This window comes from Engystomops pustulosus, chromosome 8, assembly GCF_040894005.1.
Source record: "Engystomops pustulosus chromosome 8, aEngPut4.maternal, whole genome shotgun sequence".
Taxonomy (NCBI): domain Eukaryota; kingdom Metazoa; phylum Chordata; class Amphibia; order Anura; family Leptodactylidae; genus Engystomops; species Engystomops pustulosus.
The window spans coordinates 15,288,248-15,313,716 of record NC_092418.1 but is presented as its reverse complement, the minus strand read 5'-3'; the positions used below and the strand labels follow the sequence as shown (position 1 = coordinate 15,313,716).

General features: G+C 53.8%; 1 protein-coding gene across 10 annotated transcripts in view; it reads right to left on the bottom strand.

Moving 5' to 3' along the window:
* Positions 1-24,720, bottom strand: part of MPRIP (myosin phosphatase Rho interacting protein) — an 81,448-nt gene extending 56,728 nt beyond the window's left edge. For 4 of the 10 annotated variants that reach the window (XM_072119826.1, XM_072119825.1, XM_072119823.1 and 1 more), the window contains exons 1-3: positions 24,383-24,720; positions 11,430-11,507; positions 6,147-6,212 (exon numbers count right to left, since the gene is read on the bottom strand). In XM_072119826.1, coding sequence (XP_071975927.1) covers positions 6,147-6,212; positions 11,430-11,507; positions 24,383-24,502 — 264 coding nt within the window. In that variant the 5' untranslated portion in view covers positions 24,503-24,720. The remainder of the gene's footprint in view (positions 1-6,146; positions 6,213-11,429; positions 11,508-24,382) is intronic. The other 6 variants (XM_072119822.1, XM_072119828.1, XM_072119829.1 and 3 more) reach the window with 3 other exon arrangements.
* Positions 24,721-25,469: the final 749 nt, after the last annotated feature.

Sequence of the window (25,469 nt, the reverse complement as noted above, 5' to 3'; positions counted from 1 at the left end):
GGACACCCACCTATTATCCCAGCAGTACATGAAGCTTCTATATCAACAACAAGTTATTAAGACATCTAGATGACAGCGCTATAAATGACAAGTCGGCTCGTAATTGCCGGTTTATTTGTTTTCCTTATCAGGATGACTGTAAGTGTAGCGTCGCCTTAATTGATCTGTTTGGTCCTTCCCTCATCATCTGTCCTGTATAACGAAGAAATGGATGCGCCCCCCCCCCCCCCCCCCCCCGTCATACCTACTAGAACTAGTAAACAAACCCTTTATGCCCAAACAGGGGGCACCATGGAGGGTAATTGCCCCCATCACACCCGTCATTATCTGATGAACCTCGGGTCCGATTCACAAACTGGAATTTAAAAAAAAAAAAAACAGTAATTTACACAGAATCCCTCTGCTCCGGGAGGGACATGAGACGCTCCGTAATAATGAGTAGGACACTAGCAGGTCAGTAAGTAGAGCGAGGGGTCTGGCCGGTTACCGGGATACAGGGAGGATATTAGAGGCATCATTAATCATTTAGACAGGTTTGTCAGGCCCGGGCCGGGGGAGGGGGAGCTGGCGGACGCCCAGGGTTCGAGCTCCCTTGTTGTGACTCTACTTACTGTCCCTTGTAGAGGAGCTGGAAGAGGAGTTTTGTGTCATTTTTTTTGTGTGTGTTTTTACGCTTTTTAATTATTTCTTGGGTGGCTGGCGCCTCCAGACAGATGCCGGGGCCTGAGGAATGCACATCACACGCTGGCTGCGGCACGCTGCGACACGCCGTATGTGCCCGACACAATAACAACGCTCATGTACAGGCTTAACCCCTTCACAGCCATCGCATCAACGTCAGCCACGTACAAATTGCTGGGTCTTTTAGGTGTAAGAGAACCACTACCAGCTGTCATCACAAGGCCCATCAGCCTGCACTTCAAGGGAACCTGTCAGCAGGTGTGACCTCACAGACTGCAGCCAGTGCAATCACACCTTTGTGTATGTTGTTAGTAGCAACAAGAAGAAGGTGATAAATGGATTTATATTCCATGATTGTAGCTTCTCCAAGTGCAGGGGAGTGTGTCCTCACACTGCTGTGCACTTAGCTCTCTGCAGCCCAGCTTTATGTATTGTCCCTGGAGAGATGTGCAATCAGACATCTGTGTATGTTGCTTGGAGCAGCAGAACTGTGCAATCTGGATTTATATTCATCTATGGTAGTTTCTGTGGGACTCCTGATGATTGACCACAAGTTCTCAGTGGGATAAGATCTGGGGAGTTTCCGGCCATGGACCCAGAATCTCTGTGTTCTGTTACCGGGCCATGGACCCAGAATCTCTGTGTTCTGTTCCCGGAGCCATTTAGTTCTCCCCTTTATGGAACTTTATGGAGAAGCGGCTCCTGGAGGGTCGGGAGAAGCGGCTCCTGGAGGGTCGGGAGAAGCGGCTCCTGGAGGGTCGGGAGAAGCGGCTCCTGGAGGGTCGGGAGAAGCGGCTCCTGGAGGGTCGGGAGAAGCGGCTCCTGGAGGGTCGGGAGAAGCGGCTCCTGGAGGGTCGGGAGAAGCGGCTCCGGGAGGGTCGGGAGAAGCGGCTCCGGGAGGGTCGGGAGAAGCGGCTCCGGGAGGGTCGGGAGAAGCGGCTCCGGGAGGGTCGGGAGAAGCGGCTCCGGGAGGGTCGGGAGAAGCGGCTCCGGGAGGGTCGGGAGAAGCGGCTCCGGGAGGGTCGGGAGAAGCGGCTCCGGGAGGGTCGGGAGAAGCGGCTCCTGGAGGGTCGGGAGAAGCGGCTCCTGGAGGGTCGGGAGAAGCGGCTCCTGGAGGGTCGGGAGAAGCGGCTCCTGGAGGGTCGGGAGAAGCGGCTCCTGGAGGGTCGGGAGAAGCGGCTCCTGGAGGGTCGGGAGAAGCGGCTCCTGGAGGGTCGGGAGAAGCGGCTCCTGGAGGACATTCTGCTCCCATTCTTTATTCATGGAGGTGTTTTCAGGTCGATTCCCTTGGCTGAGAAGCCGCCCCCCCCCCTCCCCACACGAATGGCTGCAGGAGGCTTTACAGGTGCAGGAGACAGGACTGGGGGCATCGCTCTCCTTGTCTTCTCCCAACAAGCGGAAAGGGGATTCATCAGAGACAATGACTTTCCCCCAGTCCTCAGCGTCCACTCCCTGCACCTCCTGCAGAATATCCGTCTGTCCCTGATGGTTTCTGGAGAGAAGTGGCTTCTGTGCTGCCCTCCTGGACACCAGGCCTTGCTCCAGGAGTCTCCGCAGTGCCTCACACCTGCTGCTGCCATTCCTGAGCTCTGCGATGCTGGGAGCCCCATCCCCAAGCTGAGACACTTGTAAGAGATGCTCCTGGCGCCTGCTGGTCCTTCTTGGGCTCCTGGAGCCTTTTTGGTAACAATGGAGCCTCTCTCCTTGAATTCCTTGATGATGCGATAGATTGGTGACTGAGGGGCAATCTTTCTCGCTGCGATACTCTTCTGTTAGGCCAGTTTTGTGCAGTGCGACACGGTGGACAACTATTGGTAGCGTTATCAGACGTACCCGCACAGGCGGAGGGTCTCGGGTTACGGATTGCGGGTCTGATCAGCAGAAGATAGTACAGCACCAGGACCCAATCTACCTAAACTTTGAGCTGAATATTAGTTTTACTTGGACAATGAGTCTGCTACATCCCAACAGCGCCCAGGCTTGGAAGTAGTGCTACGCTGGGAGTTGTAGTCCTCCAGCCGCAGGGCTGTATGTAGCACAGTTTATTTAACCATCAGCAGAGAGAAGTCTAGGACATGTCTGTATGTGCAAGTGCTGAGTCTGAGCTTCGCCTCCTCCTATCCCGGGGCACAACATAACGTTACTGCTAAAATATTTCACCATCTGTCAGGAGGATGAAGCCGAGACGTAACCTGCAAGATGCGGAATAGCAGAGACCACGTAGTATCCAACCGGGCCTGAAGGCAACACAACACATGTACAGGAGACCTGGTGGACTCATCAGCGCCACATACACATTACAGGATAAAGATGCTACTGCAGACATGAGCATCAGAACAATCCCCGGTAATCCACAACTATAAGACTGTTACTGATGCAGGTGTATATACAGCCAGCCACACCGCGCACCCAGGCGCATACACACACAGCCAGCCACACCGCGCGCCCAGGTGCATACACACACAGCCAGCCACACCGCGCACCCAGGCGCATACACACACAGCCAGCCACACCGCGCACCCAGGCGCATACACACACAGCCAGCCACACCGCGCACCCAGGCGCATACACACACAGCCAGCCACACCGCGCTCACAGGCGCATACACACACAGCCAGCCACACCGCGCTCACAGGCGCATACACACACAGCCAGCCACACCGCGCTCACAGGCGCATACACACACAGCCAGCCACACCGCGCTCACAGGCGCATACACACACAGCCAGCCACACCGCGCTCACAGGCGCATACACACACAGCCAGCCACACCGCGCTCACAGGCGCATACACACACAGCCAGCCACACCGCGCTCACAGGCGCATACACACACAGCCAGCCACACCGCGCTCACAGGCGCATACACACACAGCCAGCCACACCGCGCTCACAGGCGCATACACACACAGCCAGCCACACCGCGCTCACAGGCGCATACACACACAGCCAGCCACACCGCGCTCACAGGCGCATACACACACAGCCAGCCACACCGCGCTCACAGGCGCATACACACACAGCCAGCCACACCGCGCTCACAGGCGCATACACACACAGCCAGCCACACCGCGCTCACAGGCGCATACACACACAGCCAGCCACACCGCGCTCACAGGCGCATACACACACAGCCAGCCACACCGCGCTCACAGGCGCATACACACACAGCCAGCCACACCGCGCTCACAGGCGCATACACACACAGCCAGCCACACTGCAAGTCCAGGAGCATACACACAGCCAGCCACACTGCAAGTCCAGGAGCATACGCCCACAGCCAGCCACACCGCGCACCCAGGCGCATACACACACAGCCAGCCACACCGCGCTCACAGGCGCATACACACACAGCCAGCCACACCGCGCTCACAGGCGCATACACACACAGCCAGCCACACCGCGCTCACAGGCGCATACACACACAGCCAGCCACACCGCGCTCACAGGCGCATACACACACAGCCAGCCACACCGCGCATACACACACACAGCCAGCCACACCGCGCTCACAGGCGCATACACACACAGCCAGCCACACCGCGCTCACAGGCGCATACACACACAGCCAGCCACACTGCAAGTCCAGGAGCATACACACACACACAGCCAGCAACACTGCAAGTCCAGGAGCATACGCCCACAGCCAGCCACACCGCGCTCACAGGCGCATACACACACAGCCAGCCACACCGCGCTCACAGGCGCATACACACACAGCCAGCCACACCGCGCTCACAGGCGCATACACACACAGCCAGCCACACCGCGCTCACAGGCGCATACACACACAGCCAGCCACACCGCGCTCACAGGCGCATACACACACAGCCAGCCACACCGCGCTCACAGGCGCATACACACACAGCCAGCCACACCGCGCTCACAGGCGCATACACACACAGCCAGCCACACCGCGCTCACAGGCGCATACACACACACAGCCAGCCACACCGCGCTCACAGGCGCATACACACACAGCCAGCCACACCGCGCTCACAGGCGCATACACACACAGCCAGCCACACCGCGCTCACAGGCGCATACACACACAGCCAGCCACACCGCGCTCACAGGCGCATACACACACAGCCAGCCACACTGCAAGTCCAGGAGCATACACACACACACAGCCAGCCACACTGCAAGTCCAGGAGCATACGCCCACAGCCAGCCACACTGCGCTCACAGGCGCATACACACACAGCCAGCCACACTGCGCTCACAGGCGCATACACACACAGCCAGCCACACCGCGCTCACAGGCGCATACACACACAGCCAGCCACACCGCGCTCACAGGCGCATACACACACAGCCAGCCACACCGCGCTCACAGGCGCATACACACACACAGCCAGCCACACCGCGCTCACAGGCGCATACACACACAGCCAGCCACACTGCAAGTCCAGGAGCATACACACACACACAGCCAGCCACACTGCAAGTCCAGGAGCATACGCCCACAGCCAGCCACACTGCGCTCACAGGCGCATACACACACAGCCAGCCACACTGCGCTCACAGGCGCATACACACACAGCCAGCCACACCGCGCTCACAGGCGCATACACACACAGCCAGCCACACCGCGCTCACAGGCGCATACACACACAGCCAGCCACACCGCGCTCACAGGCGCATACACACACAGCCAGCCACACCGCGCTCACAGGCGCATACACACACAGCCAGCCACACCACGCACCCAGGCGCATACACACAGCCAGCCACACTGCAAGTCCAGGAGCATACACACACACACAGCCAGCCACACTGCAAGTCCAGGAGCATACGCCCACAGCCAGCCACACTGCGCTCACAGGCGCATACACACACAGCCAGCCACACTGCGCTCACAGGTGCATACACACACAGCCAGCCACACTGCGCTCACAGGCGCATACACACACAGCCAGCCACACTGCGCTCACAGGCGCATACACACACAGCCAGCCACACTGCGCTCACAGGTGCATACACACACAGCCAGCCACACTGCGCTCACAGGCGCATACACACACACAGCCAGCCACACTGTGCACCCAGACGCATACACACAGCCAGCCACACTGTGGGCCCAGGCGTATACACACACACAGCCAGCCACAATGCGCACACAGGCGCATACACACACACCTCGCGCCCAGGCGCATACACCCACAGTCAGCCACACCGCGCGCCCTGGTGAACACACACAGCCAGTCACATTGCGCACTTAAGTATAATCAACCCCCTAGAGACAACAGGTGAAACAATCCCCAGAATAGGATGAGAGGAGCGAGAACACAACAAGCTGATGACATCAGGAAGCCTCACACATAAAGCCGCCCCTATAACAACACAGCAAGTGGCACAACCGCTAAACCTGATCCTCCGGCTCCTCGCCACGTTACTCACATGCCAGAAATAACAGTGAAAACCAAACACTCCTGACAGCGGACACAAGAGGACTGGCACTTACCATCTCGTCCAGGGCGTAACGCAGCAGACCGTGCTCGTACAGGATGAAGAATCTCCGCTGCCATTTCTGTACAAAGATGAGGAAGAAGAGGATTAGAGCGAGAAATACAGAGTAATGGAAGAAATCAGTGCAAAGCGAGCGCCTACCTGGCATCACATTGTACCCCCCCCCCCAATCTATTACTCTAATTCATCAGCCAATTCATCTACATGCGAGGCCAAGTGTATTACTGCAGCAGCATCACTGGTAATACTATGTATGATGTATGAGATGGCAGTGTGTGTGTGTGGGGCTCTTCGGCCCCCTGGCAGGGATGGTAGGGCAGTGTGTGCGGGGCTCCTCGGCCCCCTGGCAGGGATGGCAGAGCGTGTGCGGGGCTCCTCGGCCCCCTGGCAGGGATGGCAGAGCGTGTGCGGGGCTCCTCGGCCCCCTGGCAGGGATGGCAGAGCGTGTGCGGGGCTCCTCGGCCCCCTGGCAGGGATGGCAGAGCGTGTGCGGGGCTCCTCGGCCCCCAGGCAGGGATGGCAGAGCGTGTGCGGGGCTCCTCGGCCCCCAGGCAGGGATGGCAGAGCGTGTGCGGGGCTCCTCGGCCCCCAGGCAGGGATGGCAGAGCGTGTGCGGGGCTCCTCGGCCCCCTGGAAGGGATGGCAGAGCGTGTGCGGGGCTCCTCGGCCCCCTGGAAGGGATGGCAGAGCGTGTGCGGGGCTCCTCGGCCCCCTGGAAGGGATGGCAGAGCGTGTGCGGGGCTCCTCGGCCCCCTGGAAGGGATGGCAGAGCGTGTGCGGGGCTCCTCGGCCCCCTGGAAGGGATGGCAGAGCGTGTGCGGGGCTCCTCGGCCCCCTGGAAGGGATGGCAGAGCGTGTGCGGGGCTCCTCGGCCCCCTGGAAGGGATGGCAGAGCGTGTGCGGGGCTCCTCGGCCCCCTGGAAGGGATGGCAGAGCGTGTGCGGGGCTCCTCGGCCCCCTGGAAGGGATGGCAGAGCGTGTGCGGGGCTCCTCGGCCCCCTGGAAGGGATGGCAGAGCGTGTGCGGGGCTCCTCGGCCCCCTGGCAGGGATGGCAGAGCGTGTGCGGGGCTCCTCGGCCCCCTGGCAGGGATGGCAGAGCGTGTGCGGGGCTCCTCGGCCCCCTGGAAGGGATGGCAGAGCGTGTGCGGGGCTCCTCGGCCCCCTGGAAGGGATGGCAGAGCGTGTGCGGGGCTCCTCGGCCCCCTGGAAGGGATGGCAGAGCGTGTGCGGGGCTCCTCGGCCCCCTGGCAGGGATGGCAGAGCGTGTGCGGGGCTCCTCGGCCCCCTGGAAGGGATGGCAGAGCGTGTGCGGGGCTCCTCGGCCCCCTGGAAGGGATGGCAGAGCGTGTGCGGGGCTCCTCGGCCCCCTGGAAGGGATGGCAGAGCGTGTGCGGGGCTCCTCGGCCCCCTGGAAGGGATGGCAGTGTGTGCGGGGCTCCTCGGCCACCTGGCAGGGATGGCAGAGCGTGTGCGGGGCTCCTCGCTGTCACGTTGAAGCTGAGCAGATGATGCGAGGTAGAAGCAGACACGGGACATTTTAATAACACGCAGGAGGCAGCGCCATTCATCACCTGAATATTAGCGCTGACTGTCAGCTACCAGCAAACACGTTTGTCTGAGAGGAGGCGCCAACCTCCGGACATCCAGCCAAAATTTATGCTGTCAGTAAAGTGAATGGTGACTGTTTATTCCCCCCCGGGTGACTGGGATGGGGGGTTATTATCGAGTTAAATATCAACTTTAGTCCCCAATCCTTGTGCTATAAACCCTGAGGTCCTGTCATGTGACATGTGAGGTACCCGGCGCCCCGCGGCGCTCTCCTGGCGTGTAGACTGACGCTGGATTACAAATCGCTCCGTGGCATCCGGGAAAAAGAGAGAAAACTGCCTACTGGAAAGTCGGATGACGGATCTATATTGTTCTTGGAAAGTCGGCGGTTTCCCTAGAATAACCCCGTCTTACGTTTTGGGGGCTGGCGGGGGGGAGGTTAACCCCTTCATCTCCAGATGCCGCGGTTGGGGGTTTGTGTGTCGCCACCCAGGAGACGGCTCAGGCCCCTCTGGGCGCTCGCCCTCGCTGGCTGCTCTTTTGATGCCCATGTAAGGCAGCATTATCCAGGAGGCAAATCTGCTCCAATAAACTTCAGCAGAAGAGGGGGATGGGGAGCAGCGGGGGAGGGGGCGAGGATCACCTGGTCACAGCGCAGGCTGCAGCACATCGCCCTCTACATCATAACACAGCTCGCCCCCTGCTATCTGCATCCGGGAAAGATGGATCTCCGCAGGGGCACAAGCTCCGACAGTCCGGGATGATTACACATAAGGAGGGAGCTGATCATAAAGTGTTCCCCTTCCCCTGCTGGGACCCCCAGGACTTGGCTCAAAATCCTAGAAGTGATCAACCTTCCTGCAGCGCCCCAACAGGGAAAGAGAGGTATTACACAGTGATGCACAGAGCAGGGAGATGTGCGGCTGGGACACATCAGAACAACCCAAATATCCCGGATCTAAAGGAGCCAAATCTACAATTCTACTCACATTGTCACGATCCCTGCTTACTGTCAGTAACTCAGAAAGATCCAGACCCAAAACCCTATGTACAAGTCATCAGCTATCGGGGAGGTATAGCCGCTATATGGACACTATGGGGGATATGCTGTACTTAGGGAAACATTGTACAGCATAAGCCAAAATGGGATCAAGATATCAGGGGAAGGGGCAGGCGCGTGCGCACACACACACAGGCGCCGTACACCGGGGCAGGCGCGTGCGCACACACACAGGCGCCGTACACCGGGGCAGGCGCGTGCGCACACACACAGGCGCCGTACACCGGGGCAGGCGCCGTACACACACACACACAGGCGCCATACACCGGGGCAGGCGCTAGCGCTCACACACACAGGCGCCATACACCGGGGCAGGCGCTAGCGCTCACACACACAGGCGCCATACACCGGGGCAGGCGCACACACACACACACACACACACACACACACACACACACACACACACACACACACACACACACCGGGGCAGGCGCGCACACGCACACACACAAGCGCCATACACGAGGGCAGGCGCACACACGCACACACACGCCATACACCGGGGCAGGCGCGCGCGCACACACACACACGCAGGCGCGCACACACACACACACACACACACGCAGGCGCCATACACCGGGGCAGGCGCGCACACACACACACGCAGGCGCGCACACACACACACACACACACACACGCAGGCGCCATACACCGGGGCAGGCGCGCGCGCGCACACACACACACGCAGGCGCCATACACCCGGGCAGGCGCGCACACACACACACACACCGGGGCAGGCGCACACGCACACACGCAGGCGCCATACACCGGGGCAGGCGCGCACACACACACGCAGGCGCCATACACCGGGGCAGGCGCGCACACACACAGGCGCCATACACCGGGGCAGGCGCGCGCACACACACACACACACGCCATACACCGGGGCAGGCGCGCGCGCACACACACGCAGGCGCGCACACACACACGCAGGCGCCATACACCGGGGCAGGCGCGCACACACACACGCAGGCGCCACACACACGCAGGCGCCATACACCGGGGCAGGCGCACACACACACACGCAGGCGCCATACACCGGGGCAGGCGCGCACACACACACACACACACACGCCATACACCGGGGCAGGCGCGCGCACACACAGGCGCCATACACCGGGGCAGGCGCGCACACACACACGCAGGCGCCATACACCGGGCAGGCGCGCACACACACGCAGGCGCGCGCGCACACACACACACACACAGGCGCCATACACCGGGGCAGGCGCGGGCACACACACACAGGCGCCATACACCGGGGCAGGCGCGGGCACACACACACAGGCGCCATACACCGGGGCAGGCGCGCGCGCACACACACACACACACAGGCGCCATACACCGGGGCAGGCGCGGGCACACACACACAGGCGCCATACACCGGGGCAGGCGCGGGCACACACACACAGGCGCCATACACCGGGGCAGGCGCGGGCACACACACACACACACACACACACACACAGGGGCAGGCGCACCTTTGCGCTATACACCATGGCAGGCGCACCTATGCGCTATACACCGGGGGCAGGCGCACCTATGCGCTATACACCATGGCAGGCGCACCTATGCGCTATACACCGGGGGCAGGCGCACCTATGCGCTATACACCGGGGGCAGGCGCACCTATGCGCTATACACCATGGCAGGCGCACGGATGGTGACCTGTTGTGGAGTCAGAGGGCGATGTCCAGTGTGAATCCATCTATAGACCTTCCACGTGATCTTGTATGGCCACCAGGAGAACGATCTATACGTTGGCCCCTGGAATCCGCTCCTACATAGGTGGTAACCAGACCCCTGCGTCCCCCTCCTCAGCCCGGGCCTCCCCTCCCCCGCAGTCGCGCTTTCTTCCTTATAAGAGAATATTTTCCCCGCTCTTATAGACCGCGGCTTCTCTTTATTAAACCTTAATCAGAAAGGCGCAGCCTCTCATATCCCGCTGCTATTTTTGGGAATGACACAAGCTTCACACAACGTGTCAGGAGATTATGTGAGAGATAAACCGAAATCGCTGCATTTAACCCCTGCACCACCGCTGCCTGGAAACAACGCGTCTGCTCCCCAATACTGGCGCTCGGGCTGCGGACTCTAATCCCCCAAATCATTGGGTCTCCTATGGGTGAACTTTCTATATTTAATCTGCTATAAAGCGCGGAGGTCAGACAGGAAGGCCGCCCCCAATGGGAAACGCGGGGAAGGATTTAACCCTTACACAATTGGGAGCAGATGTTGGAGGAGAACGTTCTCACACTAGACAAATCCCCCCGACAGGAAGGACACAGATCAAGGACCTTATCTCCACACTAACAGAAAATCTGATTACTAAAGCCGGCAGAGCCAGGAAGTGTCATGGCGGAGCCCACAGCGCGACTGTACGGATAGCGACTGGTCTCTATGGAAAGACAACGTGACAGGGGTCCCTACATGACCATCTCAAGCAGATGAAGGAAACACAAGACCTCTAGGGACTTCCATCTCTTGAGCCTTAATAATCAGATTTTTATGGGGAAAGATATTGATGACAGATCTTCGGGATAGATTAGGATCAGACAAGACCCCGAGAGCAAGAAGTTCCCAACCAAGGACCATCCCTAGTCAGGACCCAATGAAAGCGCTACAATTCAGGATAAGCCCCCTGGGGGACATGGAAGTAGATTTCTTACCCGGGATCTGTGCATTGGATTGTCAAAATCAGTTCCCTCGGGTGCGAGCAGGAGCCATCCTCCGTATATGGGCTTGGCCTGGAAAACACAGAAGAAATCCGATTATTGTCTCATTCAATTACCAAGTGCATGACCGCGCCACTATGTGCAGGACAGACCCATCCAGACTGCTGCCAGGAGAGAAGTGTAATCAGAATGCTGTGTATGTTGTTAGTAGCAGCAGAACTGTGAAAAATGGATTTATATTCCAGTGCACTGCTGGAGTGTCCTCACACTGCTGTGCTCTCTGCATACCACTGTTCAATAGCCTCTCCCGTCAGATGTCTGTACATACCATCGAGTAATATACAGTAAAATTACCAAAAGCAAAATGGAGCAGCTGTAGAGCAGAGAGCACAGCAGTGTGAGGATGATACACTCCTGGAACACATGTGTATCCCCACATTACACCGCTGTGCCCAGTGCTCTCTGCATTGAGCTGCTTTATAGCCCCACCCCTCTGACTGCAATAGTATCCAATCAGAAGTCTGCTAGAACAGAATGGATGGCCTGTAAAGTAGTTCACAGCACAGAGCAGAGCAGTGTGAGGAAACACGCTCAGTTACAATTCTGGAATGTGGATCCATATATCACAGTCCTGCCGCTACTAACAACACACACAAAGGTCTGATTACACATCTCTCCAGGGACAGTACGTAACACTGGCTGCAGAGAGCACAGCAGTGTCAGGACACATACCCAAAAGTTACAATCCTGGAATATGAATCCAAATATCACAGTCCTGCTTCTACTAACAACATACACAAAGGTCTGATTATACATCTCTCCCGGAACAATACATAATACTGGCTGCAGAGAGCACAGCAGTGTGAGGACACACATTACTGATACAATCCTGGAATATAAACCCATATTTCACAGTCCTGCTGCTACTAACATACACAAAGATCTGATTTCACATGTCTCCAGGGACTACACACAACACTGGCTGCGATGTGTATGGTCACACCTGCTGACAGGTTCCTTTTAAGTCAAATCTGTTCCTGGGAAAGCTGGATGATGATGATCTATCCAGCTGTAAGCAATCCCTAATGGCAAATCTTCCTATATCTACAGCTGATATAATATGTAGTTGTTGCCGTTCAGAGGTGCTGGAAAGCTGGGTGACCCTACAGCAGAGGTGGTGGATTTCGGTGTTCTGCGCAGTGTTCTGTCAGCGCCTGCTCTGGATCAGAGGTGACAGAAGCTCCAAACACCATCCAGCTGGTGACAGGGAGAGAAAGGCCAGGGGGAAGTCCTGGGGTTAGTTTATACGCGACAGGAAGAGCTGCCATAGTGATCCTGAGCAGCCGCTGCGCGCTATCACCTGTGCACGCGGGGTACCGGGACCCCCCGATCCATCAGTCACCCAGTGGTCAGCACCACATGACTATATAAGGGAGAACATAAAGTGTGTGCAATCCGAGTGCATCAGGGACTCACCCCATGAAGGGGACCCCCAGCTTCTAGTCACTGCTCTGAGGGGGGGGGGGGCTCTGGACAACCAAGTGCACAGCAGTGTGAGGACAACGAGACACGAGAAGGAGAAGAATTCAGGTTTCTCAATCTGACGAAAATCCACATCAGGGAACATAATTTTTTGTGGACTTGGTCAACAACCAGTGTCTTCAGTCATCCAAAAAAGACCAAAAAGGGAATCGAAAAACTTTTTAGAAGTTACAGAACTCCCCTCTCCTTGTCCCAAAAATCACACCAAAAGACAAGAAACAACATTGGGAATGTGAAGATCATGTACCTACCATCACACATTATGTACACCCCATCTACTCCACCTCTTGCTGGGACCATTCCCTTTAATAGAGCACAGGTGAAGTACCTGACACCGCCTGTGGACAAAGGTGGCGCTGTTTCCAGAAAGCAGAACCATGTAACTGCACATAGTTTATGTTTGCATATGTTATCTGGGTAACATTTTACATTACAGCGGGGGCTTCCCCTCCCCCCGCAGCGAGGTCTGTGATACCAGGATCCGGGCAGGCGCTCGGGGCGTCTCACATTACCTCATGCAGCTACATACGGGTATCGGGCTCAGCCACCGTAGCCATGTATTGTGAGGCAGAACACAATAGACTCTGCCATCTCCTGAGCCCACATCATGTTCCAGCAATAGCTGCAGAGCATCTCACCTCGCGCCGAGACACAATAGTCTGCGGCTCCCAGGGAAAGCTCTGCAGTGATGGAGTCCAGGGCATTCAGATATTTTCTAATAGAATTATCCAGGGACAATACACTGCTGTGTTCTGTGCTCTCTGCAGCCAGTGTTATGTAGTGTCCCTGTACAGATGTGTAATCATACCTCACACTGCTGTGCTCTGTGCTCTCTGCAGCCAGTGTTATGTAGTGTCCCTGGAGAGATTTGTAATCACACCTCACACTGCTGTGCTCTGTGCTCTCTGCAGCCAGTGTTATGTAGTGTCCCTGTACAGATGTGTAATCATACCTCACACTGCTGTGCTCTGTGCTCTCTGCAGCCAGTGTTATGTAGTGTCCCTGTACAGATGTGTAATCATACCTCACACTGCTGTGCTCTGTGCTCTCTGCAGCCAGTGTTATGTATTGTCCCTGGAGAGATGTGTAATCATACCTCACACTGCTGTGCTCTGTGCTCTCTGCAGCCAGTGTTATGTAGTGTCCCTGTACAGATGTGTAATCAGACCTCACACTGCTGTGCTCTGTGCTCTCTGCAGCCAGTGTAGTGTGAGGTCTGATTACACATCTCTCCAGGGACAATACATAACACTGACTGCAGAGAGCACAGAGCACAGCAGTGTGAGGCCTGATTACACATCTCTCCAGGGACAATACATAACACTGGCTGCAGGGAGCACAGAGCACAGCAGTGTGAGGTCTGATTACACATCCCTCCAGAGACATTACATAACACTGGCTGCAGAGAGCACAGAGCACAGCAGTGTGAGGTCTGATTACACATCCCTCCAGAGACATTACATAACACTGGCTGCAGAGAGCACAGAGCACAGCAGTGTGAGGTCTGATTACACATCCCTCCAGAGACATTACATAACACTGGCTGCAGAGAGCACAGAGCACAGCAGTGTGAGGTCTGATTACACATCTCTCCAGGGACAATACATAACACTGGCTGCAGAGAGCACAGAGCACAGCAGTGTGAGGTCTGATTACACATCTCTCCAGGGACAATACATAACACTGGCTGCAGAGAGCACAGAGCACAGCAGTGTGAGGTCTGATTACACATCTCTCCAGGGACAATACATTACACTGGCTGCAGAGAGCACAGAGCACAGCAGTGTGAGGTCTGATTACACATCTCTCCAGGGACAATACATAACACTGGCTGCAGAGAGCACAGAGCACAGCAGTGTGAGGTCTGATTACACATCTCTCCAGGGACAATACATAACACTGGCTGCAGAGAGCACAGAGCACAGCAGTGTGAGGTCTGATTACACATCCCTCCAGAGACATTACATAACACTGGCTGCAGAGAGCACAGAGCACAGCAGTGTGAGGACACACCACCTGTACAATGTAGTTCCCTATTACTGGGTGCTGCGGTGAGGAGCCTCCACAATGCACTAATCTCTGGAAGTTTACTAGTCCTAGTATTTCATACTCACGGGGCGGAGACGTTTATTAGGGCCATGAAAGGCACAGGAAAGGCTCGGGGAACCTAGGTGAAGCGTTTCATGTGCACTTTATTGCTTCTATTCCCTCCACCCATCGCTCCTGATAACAGGGTGCAGCCATAATCACCCCAGAGGAGCCCGCTATGAAGAGGACAACAACCGCAGGCTGAAAATAATTGTAACAAACCCTCAGCTCTTAACAGAATGTAAAGGACTTGGATAAGAACGGCCCAGTGAAATAACACGGTGAGGAGCGATCACGTGGGATCTGTTATGGTGACCCTCATTTGTGGTTGGGGGGCTGAATCCAGCTGTCACATTATCCCCGACATCCCGGTCCCCGCAATTGGCAGCTGTCCGTCCAGTTATAGGAAGGAAGTCCCTGACGGACAGGGACAGGTTTAGCTCCGCAGCCCCCCCCTAACATGTAGACAGCCCCCTGTAACACATCCCAGAGCCACGCAGACGATGAGCAGCCGCTCGGGCGCTGACGTAATGTGAATGAGGCCAAGCAGCGCGTGAGTCAGAGGAGGACATTAATACACAATTATTATGTGTGCGGAAAACATGAGCGGCCCCTCAGAACAATAGCGCTGCAGACAACCCGGGCCCACACACCACAGCCCGGGCCAAGGACCGAGGAGCCACTGCCCCCCTCCCCTCTGCCTACGACCTACAGGACACACATAGGAAACACTGAGAATCCATGGAACAGAAAGTTCTGCAAAGTGTTATGTATTGTTGCTGGACAGAGGCGTAACCAGACCTTTGTGTATGTTGTTAGTAGCAGCAGGACTGTGATACATGGATTTATGTTCCAGGATTGCATTGCATTGAATTGCTCCAGCCCTACTGACAGATGTCCAATTACACATCTCTCCAAGGGACAACACCAAACTCCTGCTGCTTATAGTTTCCCCTTAAAGGGGGTTTCCATTTTGAGGTAAACACCCACAACATATATAAAGGGGTACTCTAGTCTATCTGAATCTCTCTTTACTAGACCCCAGCGACTTGGAGAACGGGGGTCCCCTGCACCCCCATATGAATGTGGCGGATAGTCTCTGGAAATGCTGGGAGTTGTAGTCTCAAGTTGGAGAGCTGGAGTCTTTCCCTGACGTACACACAGAGCCCCGTCTGCTTGGAGACCAGGAATGACTGTCACAAAGTAACGACACTCTGCTGTCACCAGCAACAGGGACTCATGAAGAACCCTTTTGCCCTGGGGTGCACATGGTAGGAGTAGGTACAGTGGTCTGAAACTGTCTGCGGTCCAGTCCTCCATTCTTTACACTGCAACACTTCTCATTCAAAGTAAACATACAAGATACATCATGAAGGGCGGGGCCTCTGAACAGGGGAGGGGCCTAATAAGTCAACAGGGTACAATACTGAGGTGTATCCTCCATACATAAGGAAACACTTCTGATACCTTTGGCTGATAAGATGAAGGTCAAGTGAGGTCTCTGGATTTAAAGGGCAACACCATCCACCCACACACACAGGAATTGGGAAGTGTTCACATCCCTCGCATGATGGACGCACGCGATGGTATCATCAGGTTTACATCAAGGTGTCCGCCATTTTGTTGAATTAAAAATCGATTTGAAGGGAACCTGTCACCACGTTTTTCACATATACAGCTAATGACAGGTTCCCATGGAGCCCAATTTACTAACGGACCCTCTTCTTTTAGCTAAGAATTGTTTCGCTCTGATCCCCCTTATAAAGATCTTTTATAATTTTACCTGGTATCCAGAGATATCTATAGCAAGGCGAGGGGGCGTGGCCTCCTCGGGCTGAATCCAGCAGCTTGTCATGTGACCAGGGTGACATCAGTGGTTCTTTAGCCTAACATCAGCAAACTTTACCCCATCGATATATCTGATCACATAATATCACAGCAGCCTGTATGGCCTTCTACTCCTCCCCATCCTCCATGGAGACTATTGTGTCCTCACACTGCTGCGCTCTCTGCATCGAGTTTCTGGCTTAGTGGTAAGAATTTTTTTTTTTTTTTTAGAGGATTTTAAAGTGGAATATTACAGAATTCACTCAGAGGGGAGGGAGCAGTTCCATACAGAGAGCCAGGAGCACAGCAGTGTGAGGACAACTGGAGAAGAAGATAAAACACTGGAATATACATCCATTTTTTCACTGTCCAGCTGCTACTTACAAACACACACACAAAAACACAGACCCCCTGGGCCAATACCTAACAATGCCTTCCGAGAGTACAGAGCAGTGTACTTGGATAAGCTACAATCCTGGAATATATCACAGTCCTGCTGTTACTAACAATACACACATAAGGAGAATGATTACACATCTCTCCAGGGATAATACACAATGGACTGCAGAGAACACAGCAGTGTGAGGACACAGAAGCTGCAATCCTGGAGAAAAGAAATCCATGTATCACAGTCCTGCTGCTACTAACATACACATTTCTCTATAACACTGGCTGCAGTCTCATGATCACACCATTTCCATGAAGTAACATTCCCTTATCCCTGAGCAGGATCCACAGGAGAAGGGGTAATAAGGAGGATACACACAACCATCACATTCTAGGGTCACCCTCCTTCTGCTGTAAAACTACATCTCCCAGCATGCAATGTGTACACAGGATACAAAATCACATCACATATACCGGGCAGGGGTCTGACACTTACATACTGAGCGCCCGGCCGTCCACGTACTGCTACTCCCATCATCTTGTCACCAGGAGTACACGAGTGTCACCCGCACCTACAGCAGCCGCCAGGTAATAAAACACCTCACACTCCTCCCAATCCCATTATCCCAATCCGGAAAGACAAGGAAAAACGGAGCGGCCCAACATCACATACACATCTTACAACTAATAAGACTCCCTTTAAAGGGGCGGCCATGGATGAGACCACAGCAGCATCACGTCCTGCAGCTCTGTCCAATTCCCTTTAAAGAGGCAAGAAATGTGTCCAAAGGGCAGCTGCTTAGCATTAGAAAAGAGCGCCACCATTGTCTGCAGGTTGTGTGTGGTACTGCAGCCTGACCCAATTCACTACAACAGAGAGGAGCACGAGATGCAACACCAGTCGTAACCGAAAGCTGCAGAGTCATTATAGGACACCCATACATATACCCATACAGAGCGAATATATATATATACACACACACACACACAGTATGGAACCAGAATCAAAGGAGTTAATCATTTAAAGGTACTTAACCCATTAGGAGCGTATAACTGTGTGTAGCACACTGCGGCCGCGAGGAGCCAGCGTTCCCCGGGTGAGTCACTTGGCAGAGAGTCATCAGAGCAATGAGATTACTGGTTACATCACCGCAGCGGATTACGGGTTATGTCACTGGCCGGGGCCCACACACACAACCGGATCAAAACCAGAGGCCCTGCAAAACGAGGAGGCCAGGGACTCCACAGCCAGCAGCTTATTATAGTCCTGCAGCGTAATAAGAGGTCTCCAGGGAATGGGGATGTACAGGATAGGGAGCAGGCGGAGGGGGGACACATCCAGAATAGCCGGATACAACGGACGCAAGTCCTTACAGCAGTAGTGGTCACCGGCTATGGAACAAGCCATCACCCGAAACGCGTCCAATGCATATTCTGCAGATACCTCCTATGCTACATGGCCTAACAGCACAACGCCATCGTGTAGCAACGCGTTTCCAGGCCTTTTGAGGTCGTGAAAGAGTTAGGACCACATGTACACTGCCTTCACCATAGAGAAAGTCTGACGCGTTTCAGACCTCTGCACTCACAGATTTACGCTCAGAAAATCACTCTGTGCAAAGAAGAGATCTCCCGACCCGAACCTCTGGTCCCTGGAATGCACTGAGAAACTGAGCTCATGCCAGTGATCTGGTGGGGATCCAGTGAGGTTCCGGTCGGGAGATCCCTTCAGCACAAGAAGTGGTGGTCACTGCATGCACTCACTCGTGGGGAAGAAGCCCAAGACTGGAAACACATAGGACGACTACCACAGCAACCGGGACCGATGCATTTCAGGACAGAGGAAGGTCCAGAACGTACAAAGGATTTGCATCAGTGCCACAACAGGAAAGCTAAATAATTACTAGCACCAATCACTAACGCGTTTCAGGACGTAGAGCCGCGACAATGTAAGTAGATCATGCGCCGCAGCAGCTACATAACCTTCGCAGCTGCAACTGACGCGTTTCAGGCCATTTCTATACTAAATCCTAAGGTCATAGCAGAGACCAGACCAAATCATACAGAGGATTTACAGGACATGGGGGTCTGAGCTCGGAGGTGTTTACGCCCCCTGCCCACCGTCATTCATACATCTTGCTGTACCCGTGCGGAAGGTCTTGGCTCGGGATGAGGACTAGTAATGCCCAGGATTAATTGTGCCGCTCTGTATAGTATTTCATGTTCTGGCAGGATGTGCAGGGGATGACTGACGCGCTATGTACACTGCAGTCTCTGCCAACACGCACAATCCCCTAACCACCACCTAATCCTGTGCCCTACAGAGCACCACCGGGAGCAACCAGCTGCTGGAGAACTACACATCCCAGCATCACCCATCACCACGTGACAGACCCCAACGTGCATCCTCCCAGATAATACAGAGGACAGGACAACAAAGGCGTTCCCAAAGTAATTGCTCGGATCAAAGCCGAGCAGCAGAATCCACAGGAAGAAGGGAAGTAAAACAAACGCCATGTGTTAAGGCCGTGGAAAACGGGGGGCTGCATCCTGGTTACTGCCTCCCAAAATGCGGACAACATACCACAAGCTCCCGATGGAAGAAGGGAATGACAGGAAGGGTTGTATTAGGCACGCTGAGCAACCTGGGGCCAAACTCATCTAATCGGCCTTCAATTAACATCATCTATCCATAGAAGAGCTGGGTTACATCCAATATGGCACGGACCATGTCCTACATAGGTGCATTGCTATAATCTGCTCCCCATCTGTAATATTATGTAATCCCTGGCACCACGGCACAGTGCAGAGGTGTCTGTGCCAACCAGACCTGGTAATGCTTCCTTCAGACATCCCCGGGCACTGAGCTCAGGTGCGACGTTCAGCATGTGGGGCCCAAAACCTGACAACACAGCGCCCGGGGGAAGAGACATCACCACGGGAGACACAAGTCACCAATGTTTAATTCGTGTAAAGAAGGGTATACCCAGGAGCTGCCAGGAGAAGGCAGAATAGTGAGTGCAGCTCTGGAGTATAATACAGGATGTAACTCAGGATCAGTGCAGGATAAGTAATGTCATGTATGTACACAGTGACTGCACCAGCAGCAGAATAGTGAGTGCAGCTCTGGAGTATAATACAGGATGTAACTCAGGATCAGTACAGGATAAGTAATGTCATGTATGTACACAGTGACTGCACCAGCAGCAGAATAATGAGTGTAGCTCTGGGGTATAATACAGGATGTAACTCAGGATCAGTACAGGATAAGTAATGTCATGTATGTACACAGTGACTGCACCAGCAGCAGAATAGTGAGTGCAGCTCTGGGGTATAATACAGGATGTAACTCAGGATCAGTACAGGATAAGTAATGTCATGTATGTACACAGTGACTGCACCAGCAGCAGAATAGTGAGTACAGCTCTGGAGTATAATACAGGATGTAACACAGGATAAGTAATGTCATGTATGTACACAGTGACTGCACCAGCAGCAGAATAGTGAGTGCAGCTCTGGGGTATAATACAGGATGTAACTCAGGATCAGTACAGGATAAGTAATGTCATGTATGTACACAGTGACTGCACCAGCAGCAGAATAGTGAGTGCAGCTCTGGGGTAGAATACAGGATGTATCTCAGGATCAGTACAGGATAAGTAATGTCATGTATGTACACAGTGACTGCACCAGCAGCAGAATAGTGAGTACAGCTCTGGAGTATAATACAGGATGTAACACAGGATAAGTAATGTCATGTATGTACACAGTGACTGCACCAGCAGCAGAATAGTGAGTACAGCTCTGGAGTATAATACAGGATGTAACACAGGATAAGTAATGTCATGTATGTACACAGTGACTGCACCAGCAGCAGAATAGTGAGTGCAGCTCTGGGGTAGAATACAGGATGTATCTCAGGATCAGTACAGGATAAGTAATGTCATGTATGTACACAGTGACTGCACCAGCAGCAGAATAGTGAGTGCAGCTCTGGGGTAGAATACAGGATGTATCTCAGGATCAGTACAGGATAAGTAATGTCATGTATGTACACAGTGACTGCACCAGCAGCAGAATAGTGAGTGCAGCTCTGGGGTATAATACAGGATGTAACTCAGGATCAGTACAGGATAAGTAATGTCATGTATGTACACAGTGACTGCACCAGCAGCAGAATAGTGAGTGTAGCTCTGGAGTATAATACAAGATGTAACTCAGGATCAGTACAGGATAAGTAATGTCATGTATGTACACCGTGACTGCACCAGCAGCAGAATAGTGAGTGCAGCTCTGGAGTATAATACAGGATGTAACTCAGGATCAGTACAGGATAAGTAATGTCATGTATGTACACAGTGACTGCACCAGCAGCAGAATAGTGAGTGCAGCTCTGGAGTATAATACAGGATGTAACTCAGGATCAGTACAGGATAAGTAATGTCATGTATGTACAGTGACTGCACCAGCAGCAGAATAGTGAGTGCAGCTCTGGGGTATAGTACAGGATGTATCTCAGGATCAGTACAGGATAAGTAATGTCATGTATGTACACAGTGACTCCAGCAGAATAGTGAGTGCAGCTCTGGGGTATAATACAGGATGTAACTCAGGATCAGTACAGGATAAGTAATGTCATGTATGTACACAGTGACTGCACCAGCAGCAGAATAGTGAGTGCAGCTCTGGGGTATAATACAGGATGTAACTCGGGATCAGTACAGGATAAGTAATGTCATGTATGTACACAGTGACTGCACCAGCAGCAGAATAGTGAGTGCAGCTCTGGGGTATAATACAGGATGTATCTCAGGATCAGTACAGGATAAGTAATGTCATGTATGTACACAGTGACTGCACCAGCTGCAGAATAGTGAGTGCAGCTCTGGAGTATAATACAGGATGTATCTCAGGATCAGTACAGGATAAGTAATGTCATGTATGTACACAGTGACTGCACCAGCAGCAGAATAGTGAGTGCAGCTCGGGGGTATAATACAGGATGTAACTCAGGATCAGTACAGGATAAGTAATGTCATGTATGTACACAGTGACTGCACCAGCAGCAGAATAGTGAGTGCAGCTCTGGGGTATAATACAGGATGCATCTCAGGATCAGTACAGGATAAGTAATGTCATGTATGTACACAGTGACTGCACCAGCAGCAGAATAGTGAGTGCAGCTCTGGGGTATAATACAGGATGCATCTCAGGATCAGTACAGGATAAGTAATGTCATGTATATACACAGTGACTGCACCAGCAGCAGAATAGTGAGTGCAGCTCTGGGGTATAATACAGGATGTAACTCGGGATCAGTACAGGATAAGTAATGTCATGTATGTACACAGTGACTGCACCAGCAGCAGAATAGTGAGTGCAGCTCTGGGGTATAATACAGGATGCATCTCAGGATCAGTACAGGATAAGTAATGTCATGTATATACACAGTGACTGCACCAGCAGCAGAATAGTGAGTACAGCTCTGGGGTATAATACAGGATGTAACTCAGGATCAGTACAGGATAAGTAATGTCATGTATGTACACAGTGACTGCACCAGCAGCAGAATAGTGAGTGCAGCTCTGGGGTATAATACAGGATGCATCTCAGGATCAGTACAGGATAAGTAATGTCATGTATATACACAGTGACTGCACCAGCAGCAGAATAGTGAGTGCAGCTCTGGAGTATAATACAGGATGTAACTCAGGATCAGTACAGGATAAGTAATGTCATGTATGTACACAGTGACTGCACCAGCAGCAGAATAGTGAGTGCAGCTCTGGGGTATAATACAGGATGTAACTCCGGATCAGTACAGGATAAGTAATGTCATGTATGTACACAGTGACTGCACCAGCAGCAGAATAGTGAGTGCAGCTCTGGGGTATAATACAGGATGTAACTCAGGATCAGTACAGGATAAGTAATGTCATGTATGTACACAGTGACTGCACCACCAGCAGAATAGTGAGTGCAGCTCTAGGGTATAATACAGGATGTAACTCAGGATCAGTACAGGATAAGTAATGTGATATATTAAAAAAGTGACTCAACTTTCTATGAATCTTACATCTATAAATAAACTAAATTTGGGGATGGACATGTGCATTTCGGGCAGTGGGTACATGTGTATTATGAAGCGCTCGCCTAGTGTTGCCGCTCTGCCTCCCTAATAACATACGGCAACAATGATACAACATGATGTCTGTCATTCCCGTCCCCCGGATAGAAGTTTGTAGCGTGCGGCCTGTGCACGGTCCCCGGACCCCCATGTGTTATACTGTGGAGACAGAGCGGGCGCCATGACTACAGCCATTTATGCCATGACAATACACTGACAGTCGCCTCCTATGAGGGGCGGCCCCCGGAGAGGATCCCAATCCTCCCCGCACAATGATGGTGGGGATGATCCCAAGCCCTGGAATTCTCTTGCACATCCAGGAAATATGCAATTTCCACAGCTGAGTGCAGCCCATAAAGCTGGAGAGCGGCGGCTGCCCGAGGCTTTCCTGGCCGGAGATTAACCCCTCGGGGGTCGGCGGACCAGCAGGGCCTAGCGCAAGGCCTCATCCATGTCCAAAGGGGTCTCCTCCACAACCTCAGGTCATGTGACACGATGAATATTACACATTCAATGGAAACAATGTATCACTGCGGTGCCATGAGAATGACACATTGTAACAGAACCGCTGCGAGAGTGTCCAGGGTCAGGGGGTCATGTGTGCAGGACAATGGGGGGAGCCCAAATCTAGGGTGACCCCAGTATGGCCACAGCTCAGGGGTCACCCCAATATCTATAACATAAGGGGTAACAAAGGGGTTACCACAGATCTATACAGGAGGCCTCACCCCAACAATAACAGCAAATACTGGGGGGCAGCCAGGGCCTCCCCATACACAGAGGGTACACCCCCACATCTCAGAGGTGACACCATTATCCGTGGGGGTCAGCTATGGGGGGACAGGGGGCTGCAGGAGGTACCCCAGGCCACCCCCGTATCCAGACAGTGGACTGCGCAGCGTCCCCCACGGACTGATGAGCTGGGAGATTCCATGTCCGTGCATAGGGGGGTGGTCTCCCGGGTGGCCGCGCTCACCTGGTTCAGGTCCTCGTCTGACAGGAGATGCGACTCCCGCGGCTTGAAGCAGTTCTGACATTTGCTCTTATTGAAGATATTGGCCTGGAACTTCTTACACGGATTCTCCTTCACCGACATGGCGAGGCCGGGGCGGGGGGCACGGCGCGCAGTGCGGACGGTGAAGAGACTACGGGCCCTCCCCCATCACTCGGGGCCACCACATCCCGGGGAGCCGCTCTGCTGCTGCTGTGATCCCGGCCGCTCCCCGCTCTGCTCCGCCGCTCACTGACACATTGGAACGGACCGGGCGATAGGCGGCGGGCGGGGCCTACGGGGAGACTGACTGACAGCGAGGGAGGCCAATCACAACTCGCCGCTCCCTCCCCCATCACCCTCCTCCCGCAGGATAACAAAAGAAGCCGAGCAGCGGCGGCCAGCAGGGGTGGCTGTCTCTGCGGGGGGCGGGGCCGTGCATGGAGGTTAGGTGGACGCGCAGCATTCCCCAGGGATCCAGTGACAGCTGCTGCCGGAGAGGAGGAGAACTGCAGCAGCACCAGCGATGTGTATAGCAGTGTACCCCGATATGTACACTGCACCCCGATATATATACACACTGCACCCCGATGTCTATAGTACACTGCACCCCGATATATATATATACTGCACCCCGATCTATATAGTACAGGACAGTGTACCCCGATATATACACAGTGCACCCCGATGTCTATAGTACAATGCACCCCGATATATATATATACTGCACCCCGATCTATATAGTACAGGACAGTGTACCCCGATATATACACTGCACCCCGATATATATACACACTGCACCCCGATGTCTATAGTACACTGCACCCCGATATATATATATACTGCACCCCGATCTATATAGTACAGGACAGTGTACCCCGATATATACACTGCACCCCGATATATATACACACTGCACCCCGATGTCTATAGTACACTGCACCCCGATATATATATACTGCACCCCGATCTATATAGTACAGGACAGTGTACCCCGATATATATATACACTGCACCCCGATATATATACACTGTACCCCGATATATATATATATACACTGCACCCCGATAT